The sequence below is a fragment of the Sturnira hondurensis genome, unplaced genomic scaffold (assembly GCF_014824575.4).
Source record: "Sturnira hondurensis isolate 20B ecotype Veracruz unplaced genomic scaffold, ASM1482457v3 Scaffold0013299, whole genome shotgun sequence".
Classification (NCBI taxonomy): Eukaryota; Metazoa; Chordata; class Mammalia; order Chiroptera; family Phyllostomidae; genus Sturnira; species Sturnira hondurensis.
In genome coordinates, this window is record NW_028085930.1 from 7,715,582 (window position 1) to 7,728,847 (window position 13,266).

Below are 13,266 nucleotides of genomic sequence, written 5' to 3' on the forward strand. Positions count from 1 at the left end.
GACCACCATGTATCGTATGTTTATGTGCCAGTTTTCCTCTTTAACCACAAAGAAATTCCAATGCAAGGATAGTAACAAGTTTATCAGAGAGAGCCAGAGAAACAAAATGGCTAAGAGCACAAGTTGTCTGGACACGATGACAAGATTTGAATCTTGGCTCTACCACTTACTAACAGAGTGATCTTATTATGTAATGTAATATCTCTTATATCTCTTTATATAATATCTCTTATTATGTAAAGATATGTAATATCTCTGTTTATCCTCTCAACTCTAAAATGGAGATGATTATGTTATGATCATATGGGGTTGTTATAAAATGAGACAATACTCTGAAAGAGTAAAAATGAATCCTTAGTTAGTAATCAGACTGCAGTGTTTATAATGGAACATCAGTACAATATTTCTAGGAGGCCATATCCAAGGCCACACCGTTGGTACAAAATGGCTAACAGTTCCTTCTTCTGAGTGATCTCTGCTTTCTTACCAACATCATCCCAATTGCTGAACTCATCTGGCTTCTTAATAGCCTTCATTTCAAAACAAGTCTCTGCTTCCCACATTCCATCTTAAAACCACCAAGCATAAGTCCAGATCTTATAACTAGCCCCTCCCAACTCATATAGAGACGCCCTTAGGTATATGCATTCTCTTGCTGCAGCAAGCTAATTAAACTTAACCTTGTTTAACATCATCAGGTGTGCTAATGAAGGGCCAGTCTTATGTAACTGGGAAGCCAGTTAAACATTTCTAGGATAAAGAAATGTAATTTTTTCCTCCAAGACCCAAAGTGTTATTTAGAAGTCCCCCAGCATAATCACAATTGGTGAAATAAAAGAGGAAGCAAAGCAAAGGTTTTGAGCCTACTGAAGTCCAAGTAGTAACGAGGAATTTGACTGTTCCCTGGATCTTTTAACCCAGGCTAGCCAGATAGCTATAAAAAGAGGGTGTTAAACTAGCTAATTTTTTTTTAGTTTTTATTTCCAAATTTCTACAAATTAGGAAACAAACTTTTGGAGTAGTAGAGTGAATGAATGCTCAAGGCGCACTCCGGGTGATTAGGCTGGGGCTGGAACAAGGACAGGACTTCGTACAGAAGGTGTGATTAACTACTTATTACTGTGTCACAAATCATCCTAATACTTAGTGACTCAAAATAAGAGTAATCACTCATTCTCTGGCAGCATCTTCTGTCAGGAACCATTGAGTTCCTTGGCTTGGTAGTTCAAGCTCAAGGTCTTTCATGAGTTGCAGTCATTAGAAGCCTTGCTGGGGCTGAGGGAACCCCTTCCCAGGTGGCTCATTCCTGCTTGGAAAGATGGTCCCTCTTCACATGGGCCTCTCTCTACAGGGCTGCTGGAGCGTCTGCAGGACATGACCAGGGCTTTCCCCATAGGTAACAATCCAACAGATCAAGACAGAAAAAGCAAACCTTTTATGACCCAGCAGGGGAAGTCACACACCATCACCTTGGCCATATTCTATTGCTAACAAGCGCCAGCCCTGTTTCAGTGCCAACTCTGCTTATCTTCTAGATATGCTATTTTGGACCAGCACTAATTCTTACTCTGCGTTCCCTCATTTGTAATATTAAAATAACAACTTCCCTTTAGGGCTGTTTTGAGCATAAACCAATATAAGAAAATCAAGCTCTGCTTAGTATAATAATATAGCAAGCAGGCATTATTTAAAAGTGATTTCATTTCCTTAAGATGCCTGTCCCGAGTACACCTCATTCTTTTAAGGTTTAAACTCCAAACTTAACTTTTTTCTCCAGCCCCCCTGGAGAGTGAATCTGTCCCCGCCCATTCCACAGCAGCTGCCACCAACTCTAAGACCATTCCCGAGGCAGAACTTTAGTTCCGGGGGCTGAGCGCGGTGCCCGGAACGCATTGCGGGACGGACCGGAAAAAGGCTCTTGCGGCTCTTTTTTCCCCCGTCCCGGAGAGCATCGGCGGATAGCCGGCGTGACTTCTCTGGGTCGGTGGCGGTGGGTGCGTGGGGACTCCCTGAAGGTACGGCGGAGGGGTTCCCGGAAGTCTGGCAACTCGGGCCCTCTTTGGCTCCTCCATGCTTGGCTGGAGGGTACTAGCTCAGGCCAGCTTCCAGGTGCTGGGCCGCCGCGCCGGGGGCCTGGACGCTGCCCCGAGCTCCGGGAACAGGTGGGTGCCGACGAGAGACAAATTAGGAAACAGACTTTTGGAGTGGTAGAATGAATGAATGCCCAAGGCGCACTCCGGGTGATTAGGCTGGGGCTGGAACAAAGGACAGGACTTTGTACAGAAGGTGTAATTAACTACCTATTGCTGTGTCACAAATCATCCGGAGTGGTCCCTGCAAAACGGCGACTTCGAGCAGTGGCTCGGCCCGGTACAGAGGGGTCCGCCCTGAGTGCGGGAGGAAGGGGCTATATCCAGACCTGAGGTAGGGACGACTAGGGAGCGTTACTCCAAGGGAGCCCTTAAACAACTGAAGAGGTGTTTTTTTGTTTCGTTTTGGTTTTGACGCTCGTAAGCGGCTCCCCGCGAGCAGTACCAACAGCAGTAATAATGCTACCTATCAATTAGTGAGCGTTTTCTATGTATTAAATGTTCTATTATTAGGCGCCTTAGCGCATGTAGCCTCAGATTATCAGATTATCATCTGCTTTTACAGAAACTATTGTTCCGTTTTGCAGATAAAACGGAGGCTTGGACAGAAGTAACTTGCCCATGGTCACGGAATAAGTGCAAAATTGTGACTCTAAGCTGAATAACCCACCTGACTACAAAAGGGGGATAGACAACAGAAAGTTTTACTTCTTTTCCTACACTCTACACAAAACTTACCGACCTCCGTCCCCTAAGGTCTCCCTTGGTGTGTTCAGCTTGATCAGGGGCCATGTCTTTTGCTGATCTTTTAAATGTGCACACCCAGTTTCCTCACCACTCTGAGCCTAAGCCATGTCATTGCAGAGAAGAGGTGAGCTTCTCAGAGAAAGATCACCATTCCATATTCTGCCACTTCTACTGGGTATGAACTGCTAAGGTTCACGAACAAATGGCTGCTCCCCTCTATGGGTAGGACTCCCTTGTCAGAAAACTGTATATCCCAGAAGAAAAGATGAAGTACTTTTCCTCCAGGGTAACTATTCATAGTTAAAATGTGAGCCCCATTATTATCATAAGGAATGTCATGGGGGGAAAGAAACTTGCATGGAATCCAGGCCCTTTCCTAAGGCCCTGACGGACACTTTCCAATTCATGTGACCTCTCCTCTCTGTATTAAGAAGAGAAACTTTGTAATTGTGGTTTGTTTTCTTAATTTTTATTTTTCCAGAACAGACATCTGGCTGTTAGTTAGATGTCTCCATGGCAAGAGTGGTACTTGGTGGGATGAGCATCTTTCTGAAGAAAATGTCCCATTTGTTAAGCAGTTGGTCTCTGATGAAGATAAAGCTCAATTAGCAAGTAAACTGTGTCCTCTGAAAGATGAACCATGGCCTATACACCCTTGGAAACCAGGTGGTTATTTTGTATATGATGAGTTCTCCTAATTACTTTGTGGCTGGCACATTCAAAATTATAGTGACTGCTTTGATAAATATATCATCTCTTGAATTTACTTTTCATGTTTTCAGTGTTTTGTTTCATTGTGGTTTGGTTTGCAAGTTTATTTCCAGGTTCCTTTTCTGCAGTTGTCAATGTTTGGTGATAATCAAGACTTATCGAAGGAGCTGTTTGTATGTGAAATGATAATCATTTTGCATACACTTTCTTATTTCCTTCAAATAAAAATAACATAAAAACAAATCAGGGAAGGAAATCTGGAAGAGGTGATCTAAATTGTGTCACACAGGTGTCTTCATTCGGGGTGTTCTAACACTCCAGGTTTGCCAGGCACAACCCCAGAATCAGCTCTTTGTGCCTGGTAGAGTGCTAATCCCACAGGTGGACAGACCAGGAAGAATAAGGCCTTTCCCGTGGAGAATGTGATCTCCGGTGGAGGTTTATTGTAATGATTGAATTATAGAGTGGAGCAACTTTATCAACTTATGCAGCAAACCTAAGTGTCATGGTGAAGGCCAACATATTTTAGCATTGTGACCACGTGTGTCATCCTTATAATCCAGCTCACTTTTTAGAATTTGAGTTGTAGATGTTTTCTAATTAAAGAGGTTTGATGTTTATCATACCCTCTATCAATACACTATTTAAAGATAAGAAATATCCATTTAACTGTTTATTTTGTACAGTCCTCATTATTTGTTCATTATATGGAGATTTATGGAGTACAATATCTTATGTCAGGCATGGTCAAAGGTGGTTTTGTCAGGAACAGTTGTGTTTTACTCTATGAATATATCAGCATGTTTCTGATTTTCCTGCTTCTTACTTTGAAGCCACAATTTAGAAAATACTGTTCCAACATGTTGGCAAATGTTGAAAAAGCTCGTGTTAACATTCATTTGGTTTTAATTGCCAGGTTCCGCCAGAGTGGGCCTTGTTGCACTGAAGTTGGGCATGATGCCTTTATGGACCAAAGATGGTCAGAAGCACGTGGCCACGTTACTCCAGGTAAGAAACAGACTCCAGGAGATGTAACAGACTTGTGTGTATGCCAAAATCTACTTGTGCAAACCTAAATGGGCAACATTTATACCCTGAAACGTAAATGTGTGGTGAAGAAGGTTGATGTTGAGCCAAAATACTGTTGAAGAACTTTCCTGCTAATGGTTTAGGTAAATGTTCTCATTCTTGCCTGAGTGCCGGCCTTCTTGACACTGGCATGGGGAACCTGAGACGATTAACAAAAATAGATTTTAATGATCGTAACCTAGCTTATCACAGACTTACTAGTTTAATTCATGGGGAGAAAAAAATCGCAGTTCCATCTTATTTTCATTATGATGTTCTTTCAACTCCAAGGATATTCTGATCTTTCTGCTAACTCAGAGTGTAACACTCTTGTCAGGGGAAGCCGTACTCTGAGATGAGGCGACCCCCTCCGATGGTTAATGATGTGGGCCCTGGGAACAAGGCCTCACTTCAGGTCTTGGATCTGTTGCTTCTAACTGTGTTCTTTGGGGCAGTGTCTCCTCTTTAAAATGTATACTATTCTGTAAAAGAAGAAATTATGATCTTTCTCAGAAAGTTATGGTGAGGATTGCACAAGATGATAAACATCAAGCACTTAAAATGTAAAACAGTATAAATGTCCAACAAATGTTGGCTGCTATTGTCTTCATCATTATAATTGTAAAAAGATCACTGATGATGTTAGGAGACTATCATTCCCTACATCACATTGGACAGTTCAGCTCAGCTCTGGGGCCCAGCCTTAGACCACTGATTAGGCAGGTGACGGTAATTAAAGTAAGAGCTCACACTTGTACGTACTCAGTGCTGATACACATAAGGAGCCTACAAGCCCTTAGTAACTTTTTACTCACTCTCAGTGAACAAGGGTAGGATTATAGTTTCTAGAACTCTAAGGAATTTGGGGAGCTTTCAGGAATGATTAGTGGGATTGTAAATTGGTATGATCACTTCAGAAAATGATTTATCTTTATGTGGTCAAATTGAGATAAGGCAACCTTGTCATCTAGCAATTCCATTTGTGGGTGTTACTAGAAGATTTCAACAGGTGTGCAAACTGTACAACAGTGTTTACAGCAGTATTACTCTTAAAACTCCAAAACTAGAAATGGCCCAAATGCCCATCAACGGTGGGATGGGTGAATCATAGTGTGTTCACGTGGTGGAACACTGGGCAGTAGTGAGAGGAGCAGAGTGGAGCTGCGTGCAACAGTATGGATGAGCCTCACGAATGTTATCCTGAGTGGAAGAAATAAGGTGCGGGAGAGTACAGTCTGATTCCATTTGTACCAAGTTCAAAGCATACAACGCTAAACTACATCATTAAACAATGCTTTCATTATTATAAAGACAAGTATAGTGAAGGAGTACCATGAAGTCAGGAGTGATGGTTATTTCTAGGGCAGTACTTCTCAGAATCACCTGGAAGGCTTCTGAAAAACTGAGGTTCTGATACAGCAGATCTCTGCAGAGGCCTGAGAACCTGCATTTCCACCAAGTTCCAGGTGATGCTGATGCTGCTTGTCTGTGGACCACTCTTTGAGAGCCGCTGCTCTAGGGGTTTGGAAAAGAAAAAAAGGGTTGGGGGAGGGGCAGTAATTGGGAGGAGACACAGAAAAAGGACTTTTTCTTCTTGCCATGGGTAGTGGTTTTATGCACATTTTCTTTATAAATACTCATTTTGTTGTATATTTCTGTTTTATGCCCTTTTTTATATGTATTGTATTTGACTTTTTTTTTTCAAAAGTTATCTGTATTTTAAGGGTGTGGTTGGTGTTAGAGGAATAAGAAACTTGCAGTGAATTACTGATTGTCCTAGGGCCTCTGGGTGACTGGTGTGTACTGTTAAAATGTATCTCGGTGCATACTTAGTTGTTGTTTTTTTATGTTTCTGTTTATAGGTACAAGACTGCCATGTCCTAAAATATACTCCAAAGGAAAACTATGATGGAAAAATGGCAGCCCTAACTGTAGGAGGAAAAACTGTATCCCGTTTCCATGTAAGGACGTGTTTTCATTCCTAGAATAGTAACATTTTATTAGTTTCAGACCTGAATTCTTTAGGTTTTGAGCGTATTCCATTGCCACAGGCTTGTGTTTGTCCATGAGATAAATTGTGGGTCTGGGAGAGGCAGTCCGGTAGAGCCCTTGAGCCCCGGAGTGAGAGAGACTGAGTTTGCTCCAGTACCTCCCCTCACTATCTCAAACAGGGAACTGTCCTGTTCACCCGTCTGTAAAATGGGGTTAGAAATACTGCGTATGTAGGAGGTTTGTTACCAGGATTACAGGAGAGTTTTCAGATGTGCCTGGCATGTAACAGTCACTTGATAACCTTTTTTAAAAATCATTTTGTTATTTTATGTTTATTTCATTTTTTTCTAAACTGTTTCAACAGTTGACAACAGCAGCATAAAGGGTAGTTTTGTATATTTTTCAGATGATGCATTTTCCCAGATAGAATACTAATAGAATGCTGAGTTTGTAGTTTAAATTTGAAAAATCTGCACAATTAGTATCTTTTACTGGATGACTAAAAGAAGAGAATGCCTTTCTAGAAACAGCGGTGGTTTTCACTAATGGGTACTGAAACATCTGTAGGCTTACTAGAACATTGCTTACTTCTAACATAAACATTTTCCATTGTAAATTGTTTATGAAAGGAACATGGATGGAAATTGGGATACAACCCATAGTATGCAACTGTAAAAACTAGCAAGTGCTTATTGTGCACCTCCTGTTTCCTCATCATAGGTCGCTCTTATTGAGTGCTTATTACATACTGGGGACAGAAGCATTAAACCCTTACATTTATTCATTAATCTCTCACCCTCTGAGGCTAAAGAGAGTTAGCAGCTCACTCAGAGCCATCCACTGGTAAGAGGCAGAGTGACAAGCAGACCCCAGAGCCTTACTTTCTTAACTGTGACTTGATGTCCACCCGCTGGAAACACACACACTAATGGGGAAGATGTCCAAGTAAATCAGTGATTTCAACATAGTATTTAAATGCACAAGCACAAAATGGGGGATGGCCACTTGTGGTTGGACAGACCCTCTGGGGTTTCACAGGAAGGAGACCAGAAAGGAGAACTTGTTAAAGGCACGCCATAGGGAGTGGTCTCTGGGGAAGCAGAGACATGGAGGAGTATGTATGCTTGCAAAGAGAAGTGCGGTGTGTCTTGATCTTGGTTTGTGGGTGTGGGACCAGCGGGGAAGGTGGCAAAGGCATACCTGTCAGAATGGAGGGCTAAGGAGCTTGTATTTCATTTTGTAGACTCAGGGCAGCTTCTGAATTCTTTAACCAGGGTGGTAAGGGGTCAAATTGCTATCTTGGTTAAATAAATGGTAAGAATATGGATGGAGGGGGCGATATTTAGGAAGTTGGCTTAAGCACTAGGGGACAGTTGATAAAGGCTGTGGAACCTGGACGGTTGCCTCGGGTGGGCTGGGAAGGAGCAGAGATGTGTGAAAGACTGTGTGAGTACGCGTGTGGGGTTGGAGGACTCGGGCACAGAGCGGTTTCTGACCAGGTCAGTGCTCATGCTGGAGCCCCGAATAGAGACAGAGAAGAGAAGATGGGAGGAAAGGTATGTTTAAGTGTTGAGAGAAATTCTAGGTGGAGTTGTCTCGTGAACAGTGATATACACGGATACTGATTAGTGAATTGTTCGTAATCGAAATCATCCAGTCCTTTAGTTGAATAGGATGATAGGCTGGTTGGCCTGTCTCATAAGTATTAGAGAAGTTAACTGTTTTTGCATATTATAATAGTATAGTTTATTTTTCATTAAAGCATTATAGGAACATCTATTCTGCTAATAATTTTGGACAATTTATTGACTAGTGATTTCAGGGTTCAAATAATTCCACAGTAATTAAAAGCACAATGACTTATTTATGGAAACTTCTTTTTAAATGCCAAATGTTTGAATTTTTAACTGTATAAATATGTGCCAGCCTTCAGATGATTTGTATGAATCATTTTTTTGGTTTAATGGATGCCACTGTTTTCTAGTTGATTGTGTTTCTGTGTTTTCGTTATGACCAGCAGCATCATCTTTATTTTTATTACCAGTTATTGTAAATTGACAACTTTACAGCTTGATATTTGTAAATGAGCATCATTTTGGGGTAATCATTTTGCATCAACATATCTGTGAGCATTACTTCCTCACAACTATGAGAGGGTGGAAAAAATGAGTGGGCAGAGGGTCAGAAGAGCTGAGTTCTGATCCTGGTTTTGCCATTATCTCTTTCATTCCACCATTTAGAACATCCATTTTCTGACCCATGAAAACAGGGGATTGGCCTTGATGGGCTCTGAATCTCTCCGAGTTCTAAGTCTCGCATCGGTTCTCTAATGTTGTAGGGTTCAAGAAGAAAAAAACAAAAGTTATAACACCTAAAATATTACAGAAATGATTTAACCAACAACATAAACTCTTAATACCATTCACTTCTCAGTATAGACAGTGCTGCAGAGGCCCTTCTTATCCTTCAAGGTACAAATTGTGTAGGGCCAGAGGAGTAATAGGTGTCACCTATTACTATATTAAGAAAAAGCTTTGCCTCTGAATGACCTTTCAGAGGTCATTCTTCAGAATGGCATGTGAAAGTGAAGTTATAGAATTCTTTATAAGTAAAGCATTTTGATTCAAAAAGGAAAAAGAAATTTTAAACTGGAAGTATACAAACTTTCTCTTGCATGTTTTAACCCTGAGGGAAACTGCAATTAAATAGGTTATAAAGGGTTTTTAAAGAGAAAGAGAAGAAGACCTATGGATATTATCAAATAGTTAAGTATTCTAAAATAAATTGAATCAATTTTATAGAATAGAGTTAAAGCTGTTGTCTTTTAATCTAGAAAAGATTTATGCCACCAAGAATTAGAGTCATTTTGTTTTTGCTATTTTTGTACCTTATTATCAATAAAAACTGATGTGATACATAATATTTTTGAGTGAGGAAGTTAAGTAGACTTAAACGTTGATTAAATCAGTTTATCTTAGGAGCAGAACGGCATTTTCATCGTGAGAGGATAACTGCAGAAGCCTTGGGAGCGGGGGAACGTGCAGCCTCACAGACAGGCTCATCCAAGCGTGGCCTCGCCGTCGGGCTTTTAAATTGCCTTTGAAGTTATTTGGAAGTTACAATTAAAAAAAACCTTTGTTACGGTTCTGCTGCTGTCAGCTCAACTTGAGCATTTGATTTTTCTCATGACTGATACCTAACTAGTTATATGATGTTTTGATTTTTAAGAGAAAAAATTGAAGTGATCAACTTTAGTGAAATTGGAAGATAATCAAGTAAATACTATCTATATTTTTTATGTTGCAATCTATAGTTAGGTCAAGATTTTATCTTGTCTATTTTTATTACTAAGAAGGTAAAGGATTTTTCTCAGAAGCCTCCTGGCATACTTAAAAATTGATATTAATAAAAATAATATGCTTCTTAAACCACCAGGTGGAATATGTAAATGATAAAGTTGAAGTCTATTTTAAAATTTGATATATCTGAATCTCATTATTCAGGAAAGTAGTATAATTTCATAATAGTATAATTTCAAAGTAGTATAATTTCATTTTTTTTATAGTAAAAATATTAGGAGCCACATTTAAAACTTTTGTGTTTGCTTATGTCATAGAACAAGTGAGTGTGATTAAAATGAAAAGCCGGGGCTTGGTGATAGTCTTAGATTTCAGCAAGGGGGAAGTGAAAACATAAAGAATGACTGGAATGAGTTCACGTCATCACTCTCCGGGGAGAGGGTCGCGTCTTGAGGGAAGTCTGGGAGCCACAGAACAGTCTTCCGTGGACACAGAAGCAGACCAGCTCGGCATTTGCTGCCCGGTCCCACCTGAGGGCCCCAGGGGGAGTCCCAGGGGGTGTGGACTGACCCAGAAACTAAGGTTCTATGCTCGCAGGCCAGGGCCACCCAATTTCATGTCCATGAAAGTCGACCTACTCAATAAGTTACGAAGGGGCACTAACAGGTCATGTTTAAACAGAAGTTAGCAAGCCCCTAAGGGTTGCTACGTAATCAAGTAAGTCTGGCTGTGCGGGTGCTCCACTGGATTTGGCGGGGGGTGCTTTGTGTCCATAAAGTCCCCCATGTCATCTGCAGCTGGTTAGGGTTTTTCAGTTGCTGCTCTTCTTGTTCTTCTTTTTTAAAACTACCAATTACTCTTGGTTTGGCTTTAGAGTAGCTTGCTTTCTTGTAAATTTGTTCATCCTCAAAATAAGTCATGATGTTTCTTTTAGGCGTATGAGGTTTTTAATTACTAGAAGGGAAGCTAGAGGCCGCGCACTGTCAGGCCACAAACACAGCAGTGTCCTGTGCTCAGAACTGACGCAGCAGCAGTGAGAATGAAAAGGCAGGGTGTCCTGGAGGGACAGGCCAGGACTTCACACCCAGGTGGACGTCTGTCCTCTTTCTGTGTCTTTCCACCATTCATTCAGCTCACTTCACAGTGTCTGCAGTGAGCTAATGTCACAGAGACGCATGAGTAAAACAGCCCCTGCTCTCCAGGCGCTCACAGACTAGCAGGCAGGCCGACGTGTAAGTTAAATAAATGTGAGGTAACGTGGACGACATACCCACGTAAGGTCTAGAGATGGCATGGGTGAAGGAGCAGGCTGCTCTGGCTGCTCGGGGAGGGGTCTGGACAGGAAATACCACTGCATCTGGGTCTGCACATACTTAGCAGGTTTTTAATGAGCTTTGGAGGTACAGGGCGGGAAGGAGATTGTAGGATGAGAGCCTGGCAGAGGCAGACACAGGTAAGCATACGTAGAATACCACGGCTCGTTGAGGGCCCGCTGGGGCTGCGTTTATGGTAAGAGGGGAAGTCGAGGGAGAGGGAACAGCAGGAAGATAGATGTGCCTGTGTTGGCTGTATTCTCATGAAAGAGGCACTGTTCACGTCAGGGGAATATTAAGTGTATATTAAGAGTCTTAATTAGAAAAAGACCCAGGACATTGTGGTAAGGAAGATGCCCGTAAAGTTTTCTATTCAGGGATATTTAAAATAGCAGAAAAACAGAAGCCGGGGTGAAGGGAGACGCAGATAGGGGACCTGCCAGGCGCTGCAGGCATAGCAGCAGCTGGAGCCTCTGCGCTCGAGAAGTTTACGTGTTGGTGGGATTAGGGCTGAGACTGGGAGGCTGTTGCAGAGAAGAGAAAAAATTAAAGCTGTGCATCATGATACACCGAGAGAAGTATTTTGAAGACTGATAAAGTAGGCTGAGGGGATTGTGACTAACAGAAAGTAGTACTGCTTTAGGTAGTGATCAATCAGGAAAGGCTAGTTGATGTTTAGATGGAGACCTAAATAAAGTGAAGTGACTGCAAAAATCTGGCAGAAAACTATTCCAGGTAACAGTATGTGCAAAGGATCTGAGGCCACCGTCCAGTGTGTTCTTAGACTAGTAAGAAATGTAGTGTACTTGAACTGAAGCAGGGTGAGCCAGGAGAAGAGCAGTAGATGAGGCCGGATTGTATAGAGCCTCATAAACCATGGGAAGGATTTAGGACTTGATTCTGCATGACACAGAAGCCATTGTAAGGACGTGGAGTAGCCTGAGTTGTAGAAAGAACATGCCAGCCTGTGAATGGAGAACAGACCTGGGTCAGAAGTAGGAATTTTGAAGACTAGTTTAGGAGTCTATTGAAATAATCCAAGCAAAAGATGGTTCAGTGGAGTGGGAAGTGAGAGGTAGTTGATGTGGGCTGTGTTTTTAAATAAACTGCAGGAATTGCTGATGGGTGTGAGAAGAAGAAAAAAGTCAAAGGTGACCAGAAGATTTTTGGTCAAGCAACAGAAGTATGAGGTTGCCATTTGTTGAGATTTGGGAGATAAGAGGAAAGCAGGCTTGGCGAGTAAGGGGGAGAATTGAGTTCAATTTTAGATGGGTTAAACTGGAGTTACTACATGACATCATAGTGAGATACTGAGTTGGCAATTGGACGTAATGAATTCGTAGTTCAGAGTAGAATTTGGGATTAAAATTACGAATGTGGGATCAGTAGCATAGAAAGGAACCAAGGGACCAGTGACTGGAAGTCTTTCAAGGAGAGAGTGGTCACCTGTCCCAAATGTTGCCAATGGAGCCAGTAACGTAAGTATTGGCCAGTGTATTTGACCACGTAGAGGTGTTGGTGATCTTGACAAAAACTTCCCATTGTGAGTATGGGGCTGAGAGCTCCTGACTAAAGTAGGTGTGAGGGAGTGAAGGGAGAGGAAACAGACCCAGCATCTCTTTCAGAGAGCATTGTTGTAAGGGGGGACAGAAAAATAGCTTTTCCTTAGCTAGAGGAGACCAGCTAAGGAAAAGTTTTGTTTTAACATGAGTTACTGTGACAACTATGTATACCAATAGGAAAGTTTCAGGAGAAGCTGGGAAATTAGTGATTCAGAAGATAATGGGGACAACTTCAGTAGTAAAACTATTGAATAGATGAGGGGGCTTGGGAATGAGATGTGGCTCTTAATGAGAGCATGAGAGTTCATCTATCATTGTGATTTCACATCATAGTCATGGAGTGCTTTAAAAAAAATACCGGGGCCTAGGTGCCTCATAGACCAATGAAGTTACAGGCTGCAAGCTGAGGGCCCTGCGCACTGGCATTTTCTAAAAGTTCCCCACGTGCATCTTGGGCAACCTGGAGCCAGGCGGGAGGAGGACA

General features: G+C 41.8%; 1 protein-coding gene across 1 annotated transcript in view; it reads left to right on the forward strand.

The window, feature by feature from the left end:
- The first annotated feature begins 1,913 nt into the window (after window positions 1-1,913).
- MRPL3 (mitochondrial ribosomal protein L3) overlaps window positions 1,914-13,266 on the forward strand; it is a 40,543-nt gene continuing 29,190 nt past the window's right edge. The window contains exons 1-4 of the mRNA XM_037061287.1: window positions 1,914-2,162; window positions 3,319-3,503; window positions 4,465-4,556; window positions 6,479-6,577. Of these exons, the coding sequence (XP_036917182.1) occupies window positions 2,071-2,162; window positions 3,319-3,503; window positions 4,465-4,556; window positions 6,479-6,577 (468 nt within the window). The 5' untranslated portion in view covers window positions 1,914-2,070. The remainder of the gene's footprint in view (window positions 2,163-3,318; window positions 3,504-4,464; window positions 4,557-6,478; window positions 6,578-13,266) is intronic.